The sequence below is a fragment of the Carcharodon carcharias genome (assembly GCF_017639515.1).
Source record: "Carcharodon carcharias isolate sCarCar2 chromosome 33 unlocalized genomic scaffold, sCarCar2.pri SUPER_33_unloc_1, whole genome shotgun sequence".
Taxonomy (NCBI): Eukaryota; Metazoa; Chordata; class Chondrichthyes; order Lamniformes; family Lamnidae; genus Carcharodon; species Carcharodon carcharias.
This window is the reverse complement of record NW_024470690.1, coordinates 321,266-341,586: the sequence shown is the minus strand read 5'-3', so window position 1 is coordinate 341,586 and position 20,321 is coordinate 321,266. Positions and strand designations below refer to the sequence as shown.

At 48.7% G+C, this 20,321-nt stretch overlaps 1 protein-coding gene across 1 annotated transcript in view; it reads right to left on the bottom strand.

Moving 5' to 3' along the window:
• LOC121274147 (solute carrier family 2, facilitated glucose transporter member 4-like) overlaps positions 1-9,853 on the bottom strand; it is a 107,891-nt gene extending 98,038 nt beyond the window's left edge. The window contains exons 1-2 of the mRNA XM_041181327.1: positions 9,848-9,853; positions 9,485-9,580 (exon numbers count right to left, since the gene is read on the bottom strand). Of these exons, the coding sequence (XP_041037261.1) occupies positions 9,485-9,580; positions 9,848-9,853 (102 nt within the window). The remainder of the gene's footprint in view (positions 1-9,484; positions 9,581-9,847) is intronic.
• Positions 9,854-20,321: the final 10,468 nt, after the last annotated feature.

Here is a 20,321-nt window from a genome sequence, read left to right as displayed (position 1 = left end):
CCCAGCACATCAGTGCAACAGATAAGGCTGAAGCATTTGCTACAATCTTCAGCCAGAAGTGCTGAGTGGATGATCCATCTCAGCCTCCTCCGGAGGTCCCCAGCATCACAGATGCCAATCTTCAGCCAATTTGATTCACTCCATGTGATATCAAGGAACGGCTGAAGGCACTGGATACTGCAAAGGCTATGGACCCTGACAATATTCCAGCAATAGTACTGAAGACTTGAGCTCCAGAACTTAAGCCACGCCCCTAGCCAAGCTGTTCCAGTACAGCTACAACACTGGCATCTACCCGGTTTTGTGGAAAATTGCCCAGGTATGTCCTGTACACAAAAAGCAGGACAAATCCAACCCGGCCAATTACCGCCCCATCAGTCTACTCTCGATCATCAGTAAAGTAATGGAAGGGGTCATCAACAGTGCTATCACGCGGCATTTGCTTAGCAATAACCTGCTCACTGATGCCCAGTTTGGATTCCACCAGGGCCACTCAGCTCCTGACCTCATTACAAGGGAGGAGATTGCTGGGGCCTTGACAGAAATCTTTGTATCCTCACTGGCTACGAGTGAGGTCCCAGAGGACTGGAGAATGGCCAATGTTGTTCCATTGTTTAAGAAGGTTAGCAGGGATAATCCAGGAAATTACAGGCCGGTGAGCCTTACGTCAGTGGTAGAGAAATTATTGGAGAAGATTCTTCGTGACCGGATTTACTACCATTTGGAAGCAAATGGGCGTATTAGTGAGAGGCAGCATGATTTTGTGAAGGGGAGGTCGTGTCTCACTAACTTGATCGAGTTTTTCGAGGAAGTGACAAAGATGATCGACGATGGAAGGGCAGTGGATGTTATATACATGGATTTCAGTAAGGCCTTTGACGAGGTCCCTCATGGCAGACTGGTACAGAAGGTAAAGTCGCATGGGATCAGAGGTGAGCTGGCAAGATGGATACAGAATTGGCTTGGTCATAGAAGACAGAAGGTAACAGTGGAAGGGTGCTTTTCTGAATGGAGAGTTGTGACTAGTGGAGTTCCGCGGGGTTCAGTGCTGGGACCTTTGCTGTTTGTAGTATACGTAAATGATTTGGAGGAAAATGTAACTGGGCTAATTAGTAAGTTTGCAGACGACACGAAGGTTGGAGGAGTTGCAGACAGTGAAGAGGATTGTCAAAGGATACATTGAGATATAAATCGGTTGGAGACTTGGGCGGAGAAATGGCAGATGGAGTTTAATCTGGACAAATGCGAGGTAATGCATTTTGGAAGGTCTAATACAGGTAGGAATTATAGAGTAAATGGCAGAACCCTTCAGTGCATCGACAGGCAGAAGGATCTGGGTGTACAGGTCCACAGGTCACTGAAAGTGGCAACGCAGGTGGATAAGGTAGTCAGGAAGGTATATGGCATGCTTGCCTTCATCGCCAGGGGTATTGAGTATAAAAGCTGGGAAGTCATGCTGCAGCTGTATAGAACCTTGGTTAGGCCACACTTGGAATATTGCGTGCAATTCTGCTCGCCACATTACCAGAAGGATATGGAGGCATTGGGGAGGGTGCAGAGGAGGTTTACCAGGATGCTGCCTGGTCTGGAGGTTATTAGCTATGAGGAGAAGTTGGAGAAATTCAGATTGTTCTCACTAGAGCGACGGAGATTGAGGGGAGACTTGATAGAAGTATACAAAATTATGAGTGGCATGGACAGAGTAGATAGTCAGAAGCTTTTTGCCAGGGCGGAAGAGTCAATTACTAGGGGACATAGATTTAAGGTGAGAGGAGAAAACTATAGAGGAGATGTGTGGGGCAAGTATTTCACACAGAGGGTAGTGAGTGTCTGGAATGCGCTGCCAGAGGAGGTGGTGGAAGCAGGTACGATAGTGGTGTTTAAGAGGCAGCTTGACAAATCCATGAATAGGATGGGAATAGAGGGATACGGACCCCGGAAGTGCAAAATGTTTTAGTTTGACGGGCAATATGATCGGCGCAGGCTTGGAGGGCCGAAGGGCCTGTTTCTGTGCTGTACTTTTCTTTGTTCTTTGTTGAGCCTTGGTTCAAACATGGACAAAAGAGCTGAACTCCTGAAGTGAGGTGAGAGTGACTGCCCTTGACATCAAGGCAGCATTTGACCGAGTGTGACATCAAGGAGCCCTAGCAAAATTGGAGTCAATGGGAATCAGGGAGAAACTCTCTGCTGGTTGGAGTCATACCTAACACAAAGGAAGATGGTTGTGGGTGTTGGAGGTCAGTCATCTCAGCTCCAGGACATCACTGCAGGAGTTCCTCAGGGTAGTGTCCTCGGCCCAACCATCTTCAGCTGCTTCATCAATGACCTTCCTTCCATCATAAGGTGAGAAGTGGGGATGTTCACTGATGATTGCACAATGTTCAGCACCATTCGCGACTCCTCAGATACTGAAGCAGTCCATGTCCAAATGCAGCAAGACCTGGACAATATCCAGTCTTGGGCTAACAAGTGGCAAGTAACATTCACACCACACAAGTGCCAGGCAATAACCATCTCCAACAAGAGAGAATCTAACCATCGTCCCTTGATGTTCAATGGCATTACCATCACTGAATCCCCCACTATCAACATCCTGGGGGTTAACATTGACCAGAAACTGAACTGGACTAGCCATATAGATACTGTGGCTACAGGATCAGGTCAAAGGCTGGGAATCTGTGGTGAGTAACTCACCTCCTGACTCCCCAGAGCCTGTCCACCATCTACAAGGCACAAGTCAGGAGTGTGATGGAATGCTACCCACTTGCCTGGATGAGGGCAGCTCCCACAACACTCAAGAAGCATCCAGGACAAAGCAGCCCCGCTTGATTGGCACTCCATCCACAGACATTCACTCCCTCCACCACCGACGGACAGTAGCAGCAGTGTGTGTACCATCTACAAGATGCACTGCAGCAACTCACCAAGGCTCCTTAGACAGCACCTTCCAAACCCACGACCACTACCATCTAGAAGGACAAGGGCAGCAGACACATGGGAACACCACCACCTGGAAGTTCCCCTCCAAGTCACTCACCATCCTGACTTGGAAATATATCATCGTTCCTTCACTGTCGCTGGGTCAAAATCCTGGAACTCCCTCCCTAACAGCACTGTGGGTGTACCTACACCAGATGGACTGCAGCGGTTCAAGAAGGCAGCTCACCACCACCTTCTCAAGGGGCAATTAGGGATGGGCAATAAATGCTGGCCCAGCCAATGAAGCCCACATCCTGTGACTGAATATGAATTAAAAAACAGCCACTGCAGCAATCCCTCAGTACTGACCCTCTGACAGTGCAGCACTCCCCCAGTACTGACCCTCTAACAGTGCAGCACTCCCTCAGTACTGACCCTCTGACAGTGCAGCACTCCCTCAGTACTGACCATATGACAGTGCAGCACTCCCTCAGTACTGACCCTCTAACAGTGCAGCAATCCCTCAGTACTGGCCCTCTGACAGTGTAGCACTCCTTCAGTACTGACCCTCTGACAGTGCAGCACTCCCTCAGTACTGACCATGTGACAGTGTGCAGCACTCCCTCAGTACTGACCCTCTAACAGTGCAGCAATCCCTCAGTACTGACCCTCTAACAGTGCAGCACTCCCTCAGTACTGACCATGTGACGGTGCAGCACTCCCTCAGTACTGACCCTCTGACAGTGCAGCACTCCCTCAGTACTGACCCTCTGATAGTGCAGCGCTCCCTCAGTACTGACCCTCTGACCGTGCAGCACTCCCCCAGTACTGACCCTCCGACAGAGCGGCACTCCCTCAGTACTGACCCTCTGACAGTGCAGCACTCCCTCAGTACTGACCCTCTGACAGTGCAGCGCTCCCTCAGTACTGACCCTCTGACCGTGCGGCACTCCCTCAGTACTGACCCTCCGACAGAGCGGCACTCCCTCAGTACTGACCCTCCGACAGTGCGGCACTCCCTCAGTACTGACCCTCTGACAGTGCAGCGCTCCCTCAGTATTGACCCTCCGACAGTGCTGCACTCACTCAGTACTGACCCTCCGAGAGTGCGGCACTCCCTCAGTACTGACCCTCCGACAGTGCGGCACGCCCTCAGTACTGACCCTCTGACAATGCAGCGCTCCCTCAGTACTGACCCTCCGACAGTGCTGCACTCACTCAGGACTGACCCTCCGAGAGTGCGGCACTCCCTCAGTACTGACCCTCTGACAGTGCGGCACTCCCTCAGTACTGACCATCTGACAGTGCAGCGCTCCCTCAGTACTGACCCTCTGACAGTTCAGCAGTCCCTCAGTACAGACCCTCTGACAGTGCTGCACTCCCTCAGTACTGACCCTCTGACAGTGCAGCGCTCCCTCAGTACTGACCCTCTGACAGTGCAGCGTTCCCTCAGTACTGACCCTCTGATAGTTCAGCAGTCCCTCAGTACTGACCCTCTGACAGTGCTGCATTCCCTCAGTACCGACCCTCTGACAGTGCAGCGCTCCCTCAGTACTGACCCTCTAACAGTGCAGCAATCCCTCAGTACTGGCCCTCTGACAGTGTAGCACTCCTTCAGTACTGACCCTCTGACAGTGCAGCACTCCCTCAGTACTGACCCTCTAACAGTGCAGCAATCCCTCAGTACTGACCCTCTAACAGTGCAGCACTCCCTCAGTACTGACCATGTGACGGTGCAGCACTCCCTCAGTACTGACCCTCTGACAGTGCAGCACTCCCTCAGTACTGACCCTCTGATAGTGCAGCGCTCCCTCAGTACTGACCCTCTGACCGTGCAGCACTCCCCCAGTACTGACCCTCCGACAGAGCGGCACTCCCTCAGTACTGACCCTCTGACAGTGCAGCACTCCCTCAGTACTGACCCTCTGACAGTGCAGCGCTCCCTCAGTACTGACCCTCTGACCGTGCGGCACTCCCTCAGTACTGACCCTCCGACAGAGCGGCACTCCCTCAGTACTGACCCTCCGACAGTGCGGCACTCCCTCAGTACTGACCCTCCGACAGTGCGGCGCTCCCTCAGTACTGACCCTCTGACAGTGCGGCACTCCCTCAGTACTGACCATCTGACAGTGCAGCGCTCCCTCAGTACTGACCCTCTGACAGTTCAGCAGTCCCTCAGTACAGACCCTCTGACAGTGCTGCACTCCCTCAGTACTGACCCTCTGACAGTGCAGCGCTCCCTCAGTACTGACCCTCTGACAGTGCAGCACTCGCTCAGTACTGACCCTCTGACAGTGAAGCACTCCCTCAGTACTGACCCTTCGACAGTGCAGCGCTCCCTAAGTGCTGACCATGTGACAGCGCAGCACTCCCTCACTACTGACCCTGACAGTGCAGCACTCCCTCAGTACTGACCCTTCGACAGTGCAGCGCTCCCTCAGTACCTACCCTCTGACAGTGCAGCGCTCCCTCAGTACTGACCCTCTGACAGTGCATCGCTCCCTCAGTACTGACCCTCTGACAGTGCAGCACTCCCTCAGTACTGACCATGTGACAGTGCAGCACTCCCTCAGTACTGACCATGTGACAGTGCAGCACTCCCTCAGTACTGACCCTCTGACAGTGCAGCACTCCCTCAGTACTGACTCTCTGACGGTGCAGCACACCCACAGTACTGACCCTCTGACAGTGCAGCACACCCACAGTACTGACCCTCCGACAGTGCAGCACACCCACAGTACTGACCCTCCGACAGTACAGCACACCCACAGTACTGATCCTCTGACAGTGCAGCACTCCCTCAGTACTGACCATGTGACAGTGCAGCACTCCCTCAGTACTGACCCTCTGACAGTGCAGCACTCCCTCAGTACTGACACTCTGACAGTGCAGCACTCCCTCAGTACTGACCTTCTGACAGTGCAGCGCTCCCTCAGTACTGACCCTCTGACAGTGCAGCGCTCCCTCAGTACTGACCCTCTGACAGTGCAGCGCTCGCTCAGTACTGACCCTCTGACAGTTCAGCAGTCCCTCAGTACTGACCCTCTGACAGTGCTGCACTCCCTCAGTACTGACCCTCTGACAGTGCCGCACTCCCTCAGTACTGACCCTCTGACAGTGCCGCACTCCCTCAGTACTGACCCTCTGACAGTGCCGCACTCCCTCAGTACTGACCCTCTGACAGTGCAGCACTCCCTCAGTACCGAACTCTGAGTGTTGCGTTTTTTCATTTCTTCCATGAGATGTGAGCTTTCGCAAGGCCAGGATTTATTATCCAGCCCTTTGTGCCTTTGGGAAAGTGGTGGGGAAACCTCCTCTGGAACAGCTGCATGTCATGTGCCGGTTTACGGCTTCAATTCTCTGGAGAAAGATTCGAATCCCTGTCCTAGTGATGGGGAGCTGCAGCCCGGTGAATGTGAGAGGTGCTGTGATATCAGGAGGATTTACGCAGGTTCCACCACGAGGCTTTGGGATCTTTGATTCGGGTGGTTTATTTTTATCTGGGGTGTGAGGAATGCTGGGCTCGTCTCTGACCACTTTCCAATGTTGGCTGGATTGTGAGTGAGACCAGATCCCAGTCTCCAGTTCATCCCCCATCTCCATAGACCCCCTCACACACTCCCCCCTTTCACCCCCTCACTCTCCCCCTCACACACTCCCCCCTCACACACTGCCCCCTCACACACTCCCCCCTCACTCTCCCCCCTCACACACTCCCCCCTCACACACTCCCCCCTCACACACTCCCCCCTCACACACTCCCCCCTCACTCTCCCCCCTCACACACTCCCCCCTCACTCTCCCCCCTCACACACTCCCCCCTCACACACTCCCCCCTCACTCTCCCCCCTCACACACTCCCCCCTCACACACTCCCCCCTCACTCTCCCCCCTCACACACTCCCCCCTCACTCTCCCCCTCACACACTGCCCCCCTCACACACTGCCCCCTCACACACTCCCCCCTCACACACTCCCCCCTCACTCTCCCCCTCACACACTCCCCCCTCACACACTCCCCCCTCACTCTCCCCCCTCACACACTGCCCCCTCACACACTCCCCCCTCACACACTCCCCCCTCACTCTCCACCTCACACACTCCCCCCTCACACACTCCCCCCTCACACACTCCCCCCTCACACACTCCCCCCTCACTCTCCCCCTCACACACTCCCCCCTCACACACTGCCCCCTCACACACTCCCCCCTCACACACTCCCCCCTCACTCTCCCCCTCACACACTCCCCCCTCACACACTCCCCCCTCACACACTCCCCCCTCACACACTCCCCCCTCACTCTCCCCCCTCACACACTCCCCCCTCACACACTCCCCCCTCACACACTCCCCCCTCACTCTCCCCCCTCACACACTCCCCCCTCACACACTCCCCCCTCACACACTCCCCCCTCACACACTCCCCCTCACTCTCCCCCCTCACACACTCCCCCTCACTCTCCCCCTCACACACTCCCCCCTCACACACTCCCCCCTCACTCTCCCCCCTCACACACTCCCCCCTCACACACTCCCCCCTCACTCTCCGCCTCACACACTCCCCCCTCACACACTGCCCCCTCACACACTGCTCCCTCACACACTCCCCCCTCACTCTCCCCCCTCACACACTCCCCCCTCACACACTCCCCCCTCACTCTCCCCCCTCACACACTCCCCCCTCACACACTCCCCCCTCACTCTCCCCCTCACACACTCCCCCCTCACACACTCCCCCCTCACACACTCCCCCCTCACTCTCCCCCCTCACACACTCCCCCCTCACACACTCCCCCCTCACTCTCCCCCTCACACACTCCCCCCTCACACACTGCCCCCTTTCACCCCCTCACTCTCCCCCTCACACACTCCCCCCTCACACGCTCCCCCCTCACGCTCACCCTCCCCCCTCACGCTCACCCTCCCCACCACACCCTCCCCCCACACCCTCCCCCCTCACGCTCACCCTCCCCCCCTCACACTCACCCTCACCCACCTCACGCTCACCCTCCCCCACCTCACGCTCACCCTCCCCCCCGACACTCACCCTCCCCCCCACCTCACGCTCACCCTCCCCCCTGACACTGACCCTCCCCGCACCTCACACTCACCCTCCCCCACCTCACGCTCACCCTCCCCCCTGACACTGACCCTCCCCGCACCTCACACTCACCCTCCCCCACCTCACGCTCACCCTCCCCCCGACACTCACCCTCCCCCCCACCTCACACTCACCCTCCCCCCCTCATGCTCACCCTCCCCCCGACACCCTCCCCCCCACACCCTCCCCCCCTCACGCTCACCCTCCCCCCCCTCACGCTCACCCTCCCCCCTCACGCTCACCCTCCCCCCCTCACGCTCACCCTCCCCCCCTCACGCTCACCCTCCCCCCTCATGCTCACCCTCCCCCCTCACGCTCACCCTCCCCCCTCACGCTCACCCTCCCCCCTCACGCTCACCCTCCCCCCTCATGCTCACTGCGCCCCCCCTCACGCTCACCCTCCCTCCCCACACTCTCACACCCCTCACGCTCACCCTCCCCCCCACACCCTCCCCCCCACACCCTCCCCACCTTACCCTCCCCCCCTCACGCTCACCCTCCCCCCCAACACCCTCCCCCCCTCACGCTCACCCTCCCTCCCCACACCCTCCCCCCCTCACACACCCTCTCCACCCACACCCTCCCCCCCTCACGCTCACCCTCCCCCCCTCACGCTCACCCTCCCCCCCAACACCCTCCCCACCTCACGCTCACCCTCCCCCCCTCACGCTCACCCTCCCCCCCAACACCCTCCCCCCCTCACGCTCACCCTCCCTCCCCACACCCTCCCCCCCTCACACACCCTCTCCACCCACACCCTCCCCCCCTCACGCTCACCCTCCCCCCCTCACGCTCACCCTCCCCCCCCTCACCCTCCCCCCCCCTCACGCTCACCCTCCCCCCCTCACGCTCACCCTCCCCCCCTCACGCTCACCCTCCCCCCCTCACGCTCACCCTCCTCCCCCCCTCACTCACCCCCCCCCCCCTCATGCTCACCGTCCCCCCCCACACCCTCCCCCCTCTACGGTCACCCTCCCCCCTCTCACCCTCCATTCCATTTTTCCAAGTCTCTCTCTCAATGTCCCTCCCCCTTGTCCATCTCTTTTCTGTCTCTCCCCCTCCTCTATCTTCCTGTCTCTCCATCTCTCTCTACTCTCTCCACATTCCCCCTCTCCCTGCAGCTCTTCCTAACAATCTGTCATTCCCAGTCCCATTCCCTCCCTGTCCCACTCACCTCCCTCCCTCCTTCTCTCTCTCATCACACTCTCCCCAACCTCTCACTCTTTCTCTTTCTCACTCTTCCTCTCTCCACATCTCCGTCTGTCTTTTGTTCCCAGTCTCTCCATCTCTTTCTCTCTCTTCTCCCTCCTTCTCTCTCTCTACAGCCCCATCCCTCTCTCTCCCCCACCTATCGCTCTCACCTCTCTCTTCCCCTTTCCCTCTCTTTCTCTCACTCTTCCTCTCTTTCGCTTTGCACTCTATCTCTCTCCTCCTTCTCACTCTGTCTGTCCCTTGACCTCTTACCTTCTGCGGTGCATTGATGACCCCGACATTGTAACCGAACTGCAGAGATCCCAGTGCGGCTGTGAAAACTGCCAGGATCAGGGTGCCTGTGATACGCTGTCAGTAAAGAAAACATGCAGAGAATGAAGGTGATAGAAAACAATTCTCCGTCACTCTGCCCTCACCATCATCCCAAAGAGCTCACACAGGGCTGAAGAGAAACAGCAAACCGGCTTTAGCTAATCACTTGCAAATCAGGAAATCCCCAAACTGAATAGATTGTCCCTTTTCCGCAGTAACCAGACAGACAGATACTTCCAACAAATATCTCTGATTGATTCTCTGCCATTATATATCACAAAACAGTGCACATCTGTTCCACACCTCCATCACCTCAACAGATACAGCACAGATTGGAACACCCTACACGGTCCACATCAAACACTCCCAGGACAGGTAGAGCACGGGGTTAGATACAGAGTAAAGCTCCACCTACACCCTACCCGAGAAACACTCCCAGGACAGGTACAGCACGGGGTTAGAGACAGAGTAAAGCTCACTCTACACTGTCCCCATCAAACACTCCCAGGACAGGTACAGCACGGGGTTAGAAACAGAGTAAATCTCCCTCTACACTGTCCCCATCAAACACTCCCAGGACAGGTACAGCACGGGGTTAGATACAGAGTAAAACTCCCTCTACACTGTCCACATCAAACACTCCCAGGAGAGGTACAGCACGGGGTTAGATACAGAGTAAATCTCCCTCTACACTGTCCCCATCAAACACTCCCGGGACAGGTACAGCACGGGGTTAGATACAGAGTAAAGCTCCCTCTACACTGTCCCCATCAAACACTCCCAGGACAGTTCCAGCACGGGGTTAGATACAGAGTAACGCTCCCTCTACACTATCCCCATCAAACACTCCCAGGACAGGTACAGGACGGGGTTAGATACAGACTAAAGCTCCCTCTACACTGTCCCCATCAAACACTCACAGGAGAGGTACACCACAGGGGTAGATACACAGTAAATCTCCCTCAACACTGTACCCATCAAACACTCCCAGGACAGGTACAGTCAGGGGTCAAATACAGGGTAAAGCTCACTCTACACTGTCCCCAAAAAACACTTCCAGGGTAGGTGCAGCACAGCGGTTAGATAAAGAGTAATGCTCCCTCTGAATTGTCCCCATCTAACACTCCCAGGACAAGTACAGCACGGGGTTAGATACACAGTAAAGCTCCCTCTGCACGGTCCCCAACAAACACTTTCAGGACAGGTACAGCACGGGTTTGGATACAGAGTAAAGCTGCCTCTACACTGTCCCCATCAAACACTCCCAGGACAGTTACACACGGGGTTAGATACAGAGTAAAGTTCCCTCTACACTGTCCCCATCAAACACTCCCAGGAAAGGTACAGCACAGGGTTAGATATAGAGTAAAGCCACGACTACACTCTCCCCATCAAAAACTCCCAGGACAGGTACAGCACGGGATTAGATATAGAGTAAATCTCCCTCTACACTGTCCCCATCAAACACTCCCAGGACAGATACAGCACGGGGTTAGATAGAGAGTAAAGCTCCTTCTACACTATCCCCATGAAACACTCCCAAGACAAGTACAGCACGGGGTTACATATAGAGTAAAGCTCCTCAACACCGTCCCCATCAAACCCTCCCCGGACAGGGACAGCACGGGGTTAGATATAGAGAAAATCTCCCTCTACACTGTCCCCATCAAACACTTCCAGGATAGGTACAGCACGAGGTTAGATACAGAGTAAATCACCCTCCACACCGTCTCCATCAAACACTCCCAGGACAGGTACAGCACGGGGTTGGATACAGAGTAAAGCAGCCTCTACACTGTCCCCAACAAACACTTCCAGGGCAGGTACAGCACGGGGTTAGATATAGAGTAAAGCTCCCTCTACACTGTCCCCATCAAACACTCCCAGGACATGTACAGTAGGGGGTTATAAACTGAGTAAATGTCCATGTGAGCTGTCCCCATGAAAACTCCCGGGACAGGTACAGAATGGGGTAACATAGAGAGTAAATCCACCTCTACACTGTCCCCATCAAACACTCCCAGGGCAGGTAGAGCATGGGGTTAGTTACAGAGTAAGGGTCCTCTGCACTGTCCCCATCAAACACTCCCAGGAAAAGTACAGTAAGGGTTAGATACAGGGTAAAGCACCCTCTACACTGTCCCAAAAAAACACTTCCAGGGCAGGTGCAGCACAGCGGTTAGATAAAGAGTAAAGCTCCCCCTGCACTGTCCCTATCAAACACTCCCAGGACAAGTACAGCACGGGGTGAGATAGAGAGTAAAGCTCCCTCTACACCGTCACCATCAAACACTCCCAGGACAGGTACAGCACGGGTTTGGATACAGAGTAAAGCACCCTCTACACTGTCCCCATCAAACACTCCCAGGGCAGGTACAGCACAGGGTTAGATATAAAGTAAAGCTCACTACAAACTGTCCCCATCAAACACTCCCAGCACATGTACAGTATGGGGTTAGATACTGAGTAACGGTCCATGTGGACTGTCCCCATCAAACACTCCCAGGATAGGTAGAGCACCGTGATAGATACAGAGTAAAGCTCCCTCTGCACTGTCCCCTACAAACACTTCCAGGACAGCTACAGCACGGGGGTTGATACAGAGAAAAGCTGCTTCTACACTGTCCCGATCAAACACTCCCAGGACAAGTACAGCACGGTGTTACATAAAGAGTAAAGCTCTGTCTGCACTGTCCCCATCAAACACTCCCAGTACATGTACAGTAAGGGGTTAGATACAGGGTAAAGCTCCCTCTACACTGTCCCCTGCAAACACTTCCAGGGCAGGTACAGCACAGGTTTAGATACAGAGTAATTCTCCCTCTGCAGTGTCCCCATCAAACACTCCGAGGACAGGTAAAGCATGGGGTTAGATTCAGAGTAAAGCTCCCTCTACACTGTCCCCATCAAACACTTCCAGGACAGGTACAGCACGGGGGTTGATACAGAGAAAAGCTGCTTCTACACTGTCCTCTTTAAACGCTACCAGGACAGGTTACAGCACAAGGTTAGATACAGAGTAAAGCACCATCTACACCGTCCCCATCAAACTCTCCCAGGAGAGGGGCAGCACGGGGTTAGATACAGAGTAAACCTCCCTCTACACGGTCCCCATCAAACACTCCCAGGACAGGTACAGCACGGGGTTAGATACAGAGTAAAGCTCCCTCTACACTGTCCCCTTCAAACACTCACAGCACGGGTACAGCACGGGGTTAGATACAGAGTAAAGCTCTCTCTACACTGTCCCCATCAAACACTCCCAGGTCAGGTTACACAATGGGGTCAGATACAGATTAAAGCTATGACTATCCTCTTCCCATCAAAAACTCCCAGGACAGGTACAGCACAGGGTTAGATACAGAGTCAAGCTCCCTCTACACTCTCCCCATCAAACACTCCCAGGACAGGTACAGCACGGGTTTAGATGCAGAGTAATGCTCCCTCTACACTGTCTCCATCAAACACTCCCAGGACAGGTACAGCGCGGGTTTAGATGCAGAGTAATGCTCCCTCTACACTGTGCCCATCAAACACTTCCAGGACAGATACAGCACGGGGTTAGCTACAGTGTAAAGCTCCCTCTAGACTGTCCCATCAAACAGTCCAAGTACAGGTACAGCACAGGGTTGGATACAGAGTAAAGCTGCCTCTACACTGTCCCCAACAAACACTCCCAGGGCAGGTACAGCATGGGGTTAGATATAGAGTAAAGCTCACTACAAACTGTCCCCATCAAACACTCCCAGGACATGTACAGTAGGGGGTTAGAAACTGAGTAAAGATCCATGTGGACTGTCCCCATCAAAACTCCCAGGACAGGTACAGAATGGGGTAACATAGAGAATAAATCCACCACTACCCTGTCCCCATCAAACACTCCTAGGAAAGGGACAGCACGGGGTTAGATACAGAGTAAAGCTCCCTCTACATTGTCCACATCATACACTCGCAGGATACGTACAGCACGGGGTCCGATACAGAGAAATACTCCCTCTACACTGTCCCCAATAAACACACCCAGGACATGTATAGCATAGTGTTAAATACAGAGTAAAGCTCCCTCTACACTGTCCCCAGCACTCGATTGGCTTTAAACGGAACTGAAAATCTATAAACACGCTGCATCACTCAATCAGCTTTAAACTGAACTGAAAATCTATTCCCCTCAATCCGATTTAAAATGAACAGATTATCTATAAATACTCGATGAGCTTTAAACTGAACAGATTATCTATAAACAAGCTGTACCACTCGATCAGCTTTAAACTGAACACACTCTCTATAAAAACGCTGTAACACTTGATCAGAATTAAACTGAATAGATTATCTATAAACACGCTGTACCACTCGATCAGATTTAAACAGAACTGATTATCTATAAACAGCCTGTACCACTTGATCAGCTTTAAACTGAACTGATTATCCATAAACACCCTGTACCACACGATCAGCGTTAAACTGAACAGATTATCTATAAACACGCTGTACCACTCGATCAGCTTTCAACTGAACTGATTATCTATAAACACCCTGTACCACACGATCAGCTTTAAACTGATCAGATTACCTATAAACACGCTGTACCACTCGATCAGCTTTAACCTGAACAGATTATCTGTAAAGACGCTGTAACACCCGATCAGTTTTAAACTGAACTGAAAATCAATAAACACGCTGTACCACTCCATCAGCTTTATAATGAACAGATTATCTATAAACACGCTGTACCACTTGATCAGCGTTAAACTTAAAAGATTATCTATAAACATGCTGTACCACTGAATCAGCTTTAAACTGAACTAAAAATCTATAACAACGCTGTACCACTCGATCAGATTTAAACGGAACAGATTATCTATAAACATGCTGTACCACTGAATCAGTTTAAACTGAACTAAAAATCTATAACCACGCTGTACCACTCGATCAGCATTAAACAGAACAGATTATCTATAAACATGCTGTACCACTCGATCAGCTTTATACTGAACAGATTATCTATAAACACGCTGTACCACTTGATCATCTTAAAACTAAACAGATAATCTATAAATACACTGTACCACTGAATCAGCTTTAAACCAAACTGATTATCTATAAACACGCTGTACCACTCGATCAGCTTTAAACTGAACAGATTATCAATAAACACGCTGTACCACTCAATCAGCATTACACTGAACTGAGAATCTATAAAAACGCTGTACCACTCGATCAGCTTTAAACTGAACAGAATATCTACAAACACGCTGTACCACCCAATCAGATTTAAACTGAACAGATTATCTATAAACTCGCTGTACCACTCGCACATATTTAAACTGAACTGAAAAACTATAAACACGCTGTACCACTCGATCAGCTTTAAACTGAACTAAAAATCTATAAACACGTTGAACCACTCGATCAGCTTTAAACTGAACAGATTATCTATAAACACGCTGTACAACTCGATCAGCTTTAAACTGAACAGATTATCTATAAACACTCTGTACCACTCGATCAGCTTTAAACTGAACAGATTATCTATAAACACACTGTACCACTCCATCAGCTTTAAACTGAACTGATTATCTATAAACAGGCTGTACCACTCGATCACCTTAAAACTGAACAGATTATTTACAAACACGCTGTACCACTCGATCAGCTTTAAAATGAACAGATTATCTATAAACACGCTGCACCACTCGATGAGCTTTAAACTGAATAGATTATCTATAAACATGCTGTACCACTGAATCAGCTTTAAACTGAACTAAAAATCTATAACAACGCTGTACCGCTCGATCAGATTTAAACGGAACAGATTATCTATAAACATGCTGTACCACTGAATCAGTTTAAACTGAACTAAAAATCTATAACCACGCTGTACCACTCGATCAGCTTTAAACTGAACTGATTATCTAAAAACACCCTGTACCACTCGATCAGCTTTAAACTGAACAGATAAACTATAAATAAGCTGTACCACTCGATCAGCATTAAACAGAACAGATTATCTATAAACATGCTGTACCACTCGATCAGCTTTATACTGAACAGATTATCTATAAACACGCAGTACCACTCGATCAGCTTTAAACCGAATTGATTATCTATAAACACGCTGTACCACTTGATCATCTTAAAACTAAACAGATAATCTATAAATACACTGTACCACTGAATCAGCTTTAAACCAAACTGATTATCTATAAACACGCTGTACCACTCGATCAGCTTTAAACTGAACAGATTATCAATAAACACGCTGTACCACTCAATCAGCATTACACTGAACTGAGAATCTATAAAAACGCTGTACCACTCGAACAGCTTTAAACTGAACAGAATATCTACAAACACGCTGTACCACCCAATCAGATTTAAACTGAACAGATTATCTAGAAACACGCTGTACCATTGGATCAGCTGTAAACTGAACAGATTATCTATAAACTCACTGTACCACTCGCACATATTTAAACTGAACTGAGAAACTATAAACACGCTGTACCACTCGATCAGCTTTAAACTGAACGAAAAATCTATAAACACGTTGAACCACTCGATCAGCTTTAAACTGAACAGATTATCTATAAACACGCTGTACAACTCGATCAGCTTTAAACTGAACAGATTATCTATAAACACGCTGTACCACTCGATCAGCTTTAAACTGAACAGATTATCTATAAACACACTGTACCACTCCATCAGCTTTAAACTGAACTGATCATCTATAAACAGGCTGTACCACTCGATCACCTTAAAACTGAACAGATTATTTACAAACACGCTGTACCACTCGATCAGCTTTAAAATGAACAGATTATCTATAAACACGCTGCACCACTCGATGAGCTTTAAACTGAATAGATTATCTATAAACATGCTGTACCACTGAATCAGCTTTAAACTGAACTAAAAATCTATAACAACGCTGTACCGCTCGATCAGATTTAAACGGAACAGATTATCTATAAACATGCTGTACCACTGAATCAGTTTAAACTGAACTAAAAATCTATAACCACGCTGTACCACTCGATCAGCTTTAAACTGAACTGATTATCTAAAAACACCCTGTACCACTCGATCAGCTTTAAACTGAACAGATAAACTATAAATAAGCTGTACCACTCGATCAGCATTAAACAGAAAAGATTATCTATAAACATGCTGTACCACTCGATGAGCTTTAAACTGAATACATTATCTATAAACACGCTGTACAGGTCGAAAAGTTTTAAATGAACAGACTATCTATAAACACTGTGTACCACTCGATCAGCATTAAACTGAACTGATTATCTATAAACACACTGTACAAGGCGATCAGATTTAAACTGAACTGAAAATCTATAAACCCTTCTGTACCAACCGATCATCTTTAAACTGAACTGAAAATCTATAAAGACGCTGCACCACCCAATCAGCTTTAAACTGAACTGATTTTCTGTAAACACCCTGTACCACTCGATCAGCTTTAAACTGAATAGATTATCTATAAACACGCTGCACCACTCAATGAGCTTTAAACTGAACAGAATATGTATAAACACGCTGTACCACTCGATCAGCTTTAAACTGAACAGATTATCTGTAAGCACGCTGTATTACTTGATCAGCTTTAAATTGAACAAATTATCTATAAACTCGCTGCACCACTCGCTCAGATTTAAACTGAACTGAAAATCTATAAACACCCTGTACCACTCGATCAGCTTTAAACTGAATAGATTATCTATAAACTCGCTGTACCACTCAATCAGCTTAAAAATGAACAGATTATCTATAAACACGCTGTACCACTCGATCTGTTTTAAATGAACAGATTATCTATAAACACGCTGTACAACTCGATCAGCTTTAAACTGAACTGATTATCTATAAACACACTGTACCACGCGATCAGATTTAAACTGAACTGAAAATCTATAAACCCCTCTGTACCAATCGATCATCTTTAAACTGAACTGAAAATCGATACACACGCTGCACCACCCGATCAGCTTTAAACTGAACAAATTTTCTGGTAACTCCCTGTACCACTCGATCAGCTTTAAACTGAACAGATTATCTATAAACACCCTGTACTGCTCGATCAGCTTTAAACTGAACAGAATATCTATAAACACGCCATACCAGTCGATCAGCTTGCAACTGAACAGATTATCTATAAACACGCTGTACCACTCAATCAGCTTTAAACTGAACAGATTATCTGTAAGCACGCTGTATTACTTGATCAGCTTTAAACTGAACAAATTATCTATAAACACGGTGTACCACTCGATCAGCTTTAAACTGAACAGATTATCTATAAACACGCTGTACCACTCGATCAGCATTAAACTGAACAGATTATCTATAAACACGGTGTACCACTCGATTAGCTATGAACTGAACTAAAAATCTATCACCACGCTGTACCACTGAATCAGCTTTAAACTGAACTAAAAATCTATAACCACGCTGTACCACTCGATCAGCTTTAAACTGAACTGATTATCTATAAACACGCTGTACCACACAGTCAGCTTCAAACTGAACAGATTATCTATAAACATACTGTACCACTCGATCAGCTTTAAACTGAACAGATTATCTATAAACACACTGTACCACTCGATCAGCTTTAAACTGAACGGATTATCTATAAACACGCTGTACCACTGGATCAGCTTTAAACTGAACAGGTTATCTAAAAACACGCTGTACCACTCGATCAGCTTTAAACTGAACTAAAAAACTATAAACCGTTCTGTACCAATCGACCATCTTTAAAATGAACTGACAATCTATAAACACGCTGTACAACCCGATCATCTTTAAACTGAACTGATTTTCTCTAAACACCCAGTACCACTCGATCAGCTTTAAATTGAACAGACTATCTATAAACACGCTGTACCACTGAATCAGGATTAAACTAGACTGATTATCTATAAAAACGCTGTACCACTCGATCAGCATTAAAATGAACTGATTACCTATAAACACGCTGTACCACTAAATCAGCTTTAAACTGAACTAACAATCTATAAACACCCTGTACCACTCGATCAGCTTTAAACTGAACAGATTATCTTTAAACACGCTGACCACTGAATCAGCTTTAAACCAAACTGATTATCTATAAACACGCTGCACCACAAGATCAGCTTTAAACTGAACAGATTATCTGTAAACACGCTGTACCACTCGATCAGCTTTAAACTGAACAGATTATCTGAAAACACGCTGTACTACTTGATCAGCTTTAAACTGAACAGATTATCTATAAACTCGCTGTACCACTCGCTCAGATTTAAACTGAACTGAAAATCTATAAACACCCTGTACCACTCGATCAGCTTTAAACTGAACAGATTATCTATAAACTGGCTGTACCACTGGATGAGCTTTAAACTGAACAGATTATCTATAAACACGCTGTACCAGTCGATCAGTTTTAACTGAACTGATTATCTATAAACACACTGTACCACGCGATCAGATTTAAACTGAACTGAAAATCTATAAACCCTTTTGTACCAATCGACCATCTTTAAACTGAACTAAAAATCTATAACCACGCTGTACCACTCGATCAGCTTCAAACTGAACTGATTATCTATAAACATGCTGTACCACACAGTCAGCTTCAAATTGAACAGATTATCTATAAACACGCTGTACCACTCGATCAGCTTTAAACTGAACAGATTATCTATAAACATACTGTACCACTCGATCAGCTTTAAAATGAACTGATTATCTATAAACACGTTGTAACACCCGATCAGCTTTAAACTGAACGGATTATCTATAAACACACTGTACCACTCGATCAGCTTTAAACTGAACAGGTTATCTAAAAACACGCTATACCACTCGATCAGCTTTAAACTGAACTAAAAAACTATAAACCATTCTGTACCAATCGACCATCTTGAAAATGAACTGACAATCTATAACCACGCTGTACAACCCGATCAGCTTTAAAGTGAACAGATTATCTATAAATATGTTGTACCACTCTATCAGCTTTAAACTGAACAGATTATCTATAAACACGCTGTACCATCTGATCAGCTTTAAACTGAACAGATTATCTGTAAACACGCTGTATCACTCGATCAGATTTAAACTGAACAGATTATCTATAAACACGCTGTACCACTCGATCAGCATTAGAATGAACAGATTATCTATAAACACGCTGTACCACTAAATCAGCTTTAAACTGAACAGATTATCTATAAACAGGTTGTACCACTCGATCAGCTTTAAACTAAACAGATTATCTATAAACACGCTGTACCACTCAATCAGCTTTAAGATGAACAGATTATCTATAAACATGCTGTACCACTCAAACAGCTTCAAACTGAACACATTATCTATAAACACGCTGTACAGGTCGAAAAGTTTTAACTGAACAGACTATCTATAAACACTGTGTACCACTCGATCAGCATTAAACTGAACTGATTATCTATAAACACACTGTACAAGGCGATCAGATTTAAACTGAACTGAAAATCTATAAACCCTTCTGTACCCATCGATCATCTTTAAACTGAACTGAAAATCTATAAAGACGCTGCACCACCCAATCAGCTTTAAACTGAACTGATTTTCTGTAAACACCCTGTACCACTCGATCAGCTTTAAACTGAATAGATTATCTATAAACACGCTGCACTACTCAATGAGCTTTAAACTGAACAGAATATGTATAAACACGCTGTACCACTCGATCAGCTTTAAACTGAACAGATTATCTGTAAGCACGCTGTAT